The 3,129-nt window shown below is 37.6% G+C and overlaps 1 protein-coding gene across 1 annotated transcript; it reads left to right on the top strand.

Annotated features, from left to right (window-relative positions):
* The first annotated feature begins 1,172 nt into the window (after positions 1–1,172).
* On the top strand, positions 1,173–2,584 carry LOC132185838 (U-box domain-containing protein 21-like). Its single transcript, XM_059599635.1, has one exon. The coding sequence runs from the start codon at positions 1,268–1,270 to the stop codon at positions 2,582–2,584; it is 1,317 nt and encodes a 438-aa protein (XP_059455618.1). The 5' UTR covers positions 1,173–1,267.
* Positions 2,585–3,129: the final 545 nt, after the last annotated feature.

The raw sequence follows: 3,129 nt of genomic DNA, 5'->3' as shown, positions 1-3,129 counted from the left end.
CCAAACAAGCCACAAAGATAGAAGTGGATTTCATTCCTAAGCTAGATGACTAGAAGTGGTTCCATTTTCTTGTGGGCTTTTTCTCTCTTAACGAAGTATGCTTGTGACATTATTTCTAAGTTTCTTTGTTCGGTGAATATTAATTAAAATGTTAAAACATTTTTTTACCACTTGAAACTTTTAAAATAATGGTGAAGTAAATGTTATCAAAGTAGTGATCCTTAGGTTGAGTATTGATTTCATACTATTCCAATTAAATATTTTATTTGTATACATGGATAAATAAGGCTCATTACATGGAATATTTTATTAAAATAGAAGGTGTGTGTTTAAACTCAAGATATCGGCTTTAAAACTGTGTTAAAAAATAACCATTTACCTTAAAAGTTTAAACTCATAAGAATTTAATCATTTAATTAATATTTTAACGGTAGGTGGATAATTATCTATATTGAGTGGGTGAATTATAATTTTTACATTGGTTTCTTATTGAGAATGAGCTTTACAAGTTGTTCTAAAAAGCTATAATTTATAACTTGATTACGCGATTTAGAGTTATATATATATATATATATATATATATATATCATTAGAATAATGGTATTTAGTAAAGTGTAATACAACTGATATATAACTAAAACTGAAATGAGGTGACAATAAAAATCAACCCTTAATTTATATTTATATTTTACAAGTCCCTGATCTAACAAGAAACTTACCAATTAAGGCCACGGCTAAGACTTTGTCGCACAAATGAAGGTAGGAGGAGAGGGTGTAGGATTGGACTTGGATTCTGGAGTCTTGGTCAACGGGTCAAACCTCTTAAATCCCTGCTCATCTCAGACCCAAACTTTGGTTTACTTGTGCTTTTGAAAGGGCTTACTTTTACCCTTCCACCCCTTTGACGGTTGGATTTGTAGTTTCAAACCTTTCAACGGTCAACATTCAAAATCTCACTCTAATACGTCTAACCAAAACCTCTCTCTCTCTCTCTCTCAATTTGAACGTTTCTTTTTGAATTCTTTGGTGCTCTATTTCAACGTTGAACACCGCCATTGTACGCTTCAAACCTTTCTCTCTCTCTCTCTCTCTCTCTCTCTCTCTCTCTCTCTCTCTATATATATATAGATAGAAATCACTTGCAAACCCCATTACCTCCCTCTCATCACGGTTTGCAAACCCCATTACCTCCCTCTCATCACGGTTTTCACGAGCAACAAGGAAAGTAAACAATCTTCTTAATTGGTTTGATTAGATTTGTGTAGATATGGTTTTAGGCGCATGGAGAAGAAGAAAAGGGGCCCGCCATGCCGGCAACAAGCATCCAGGGAACTCCGAGGACGAGCTGGTGATCCCGAATCATTTCCGGTGCCCGATATCCCTTGACTTGATGAAAGACCCTGTAACATTGTCTTCTGGGATTACATATGATCGTGAAAGCATCGAAACCTGGCTGGAAGCGGGGAATTTTATGTGCCCGGCGACGAATCAGATTCTGAGGAATTTTGATCAGATTCCTAACCATACTCTCCGGAAAATGATCCAAGAGTGGTGCGTGGAGAATCAAAATTATGGAGTTGAACGCATCCCAACACCCAGAACTCCGGTCACGCCGGTAGAGGTCTCGGAGATTTGTTTCGCCGTTAAAGCTTCGGCGATGCACCTCGAGCAGCTCAGGTGTTTGGAATTTGTTGAGAAAATTGAGAGATGGGGTGCTGAGAGTGAGCGTAATAGGCGCTGCATCGTTGCAAACGGAGCTGCGGCTGCATTAGCTTCTGCATTTGATGCATTTGCAAATGACTCTGTTGAGAGAAATTACAAAGTGTTGGAAGAGATTTTGTCTGCACTGAACTGGATGTTTCCAATTGATGAAGAAGCCCAGAATTTCTTGGGATCTTCAGCTTCTTTACGTTGCATTGTCTGGTTTTTGAGGTGCAGAGATATTATTTTACCAAAGCAAAACTCCATAATAGCATTGAAAGAGCTTCTTTCTTGTGATCAACAGCTTGTGGATAAGCTCTCGGAGATTGAAGGAATCAATGAAATACTAGTTGAATTCGTTAGAAAGCAAATCAGTCAAGCTATTACAAAAGCTTCTATCATAGTAATTTTCCACATGGTTTCTTCATCAAACGAGAAGAGCAAATTAGCATTTGTGAAGATGGGTTTTGTTTCTTCATTGCTGGAGATTATTTTTGAGTCGGAGAAGAGCATATGTGAGAGGGCTTTGGGTGTCTTTGACGAGCTCTGCAGCTGCAAAGAAGGGAGAGAAGAAGCTCAAAGTAATGCCTTGACGGTGCCGGTGTTGGTGAAGAAAATCTTGCGGGTGTCGGAATTGGCAACTGTGTTTTCCATTTCTGCAATTCTGAAGCTCTGCAAATATGGAAGAAGGGATGAAGGAAGAGTTCTGGTAGAGGCTCTTCAAGTGGGTGCTTTTCAGAAGCTCTTGTTAGCCATACAGGTTGGTTGTGGGGATGAGACAAAGGAGAAAGCAACTGAGCTTCTGAAACTGTTGAATCCTTACAGGGCTGGTTTGGAATGCATTGAATCTGTAGATTTCAAGAATCTCAAAAGGTCATTCTGATATTGTGAAAAAGAATTACTTCTTTATTTTTGGTATTTTCTTACTATAATCCAATTTATTCACGTATGTAATTAGTACTGCTTTGTTGGGATAAGGATCCACGGCAATTACGTGCCTGAATCGCTAGTAATTTGAGCAGATAATATGAAAGATCTTATATGAGAGCCCTTATCTGCTCAATTGCTTGAAATTCAGACATGTAATTGCTGTGGATCCCAATTTACTTTATTGTGAACCGTGCCAAAGTGGCGCAAGCCGCCTAGCACGATGCAAAAGGAGTATTGGAGTTAGGGTTTAATTTCTTTCCACCATAACACAGTAACTTTGATATTTTTTCAGCCTATATGTATCAGATCTCAATTTTGAGATTTCAAGTTTTATTCAATAACCAGTGAAAGTATCAAGATTTTTCATTAGGATTGGATCAATGCAGTATATATATCCTGTTTCTCACTATCGGCTATACAAATGTGTGATGATATATATGTATTATAGACATTGAACAATTTCTTAATTATCCAATGTCTATATACACTAAAAGAGAA

The sequence above is a fragment of the Corylus avellana genome, chromosome ca6 (assembly GCF_901000735.1).
Source record: "Corylus avellana chromosome ca6, CavTom2PMs-1.0".
In the NCBI taxonomy this organism is placed as follows: Eukaryota; Viridiplantae; Streptophyta; class Magnoliopsida; order Fagales; family Betulaceae; genus Corylus; species Corylus avellana.
The sequence above is the reverse complement of the archived record's forward strand: the minus strand, read 5'-3'. Positions and strand labels throughout refer to the sequence as shown.

What these genes read in the sequence shown, in the direction of transcription:
- LOC132185838 (XM_059599635.1), top strand. Translation starts at nt 1,268, where the DNA reads ATGGTTTTAGGCGCATGGAGAAGAAGAAAAGGGGCCCGCCATGCCGGC.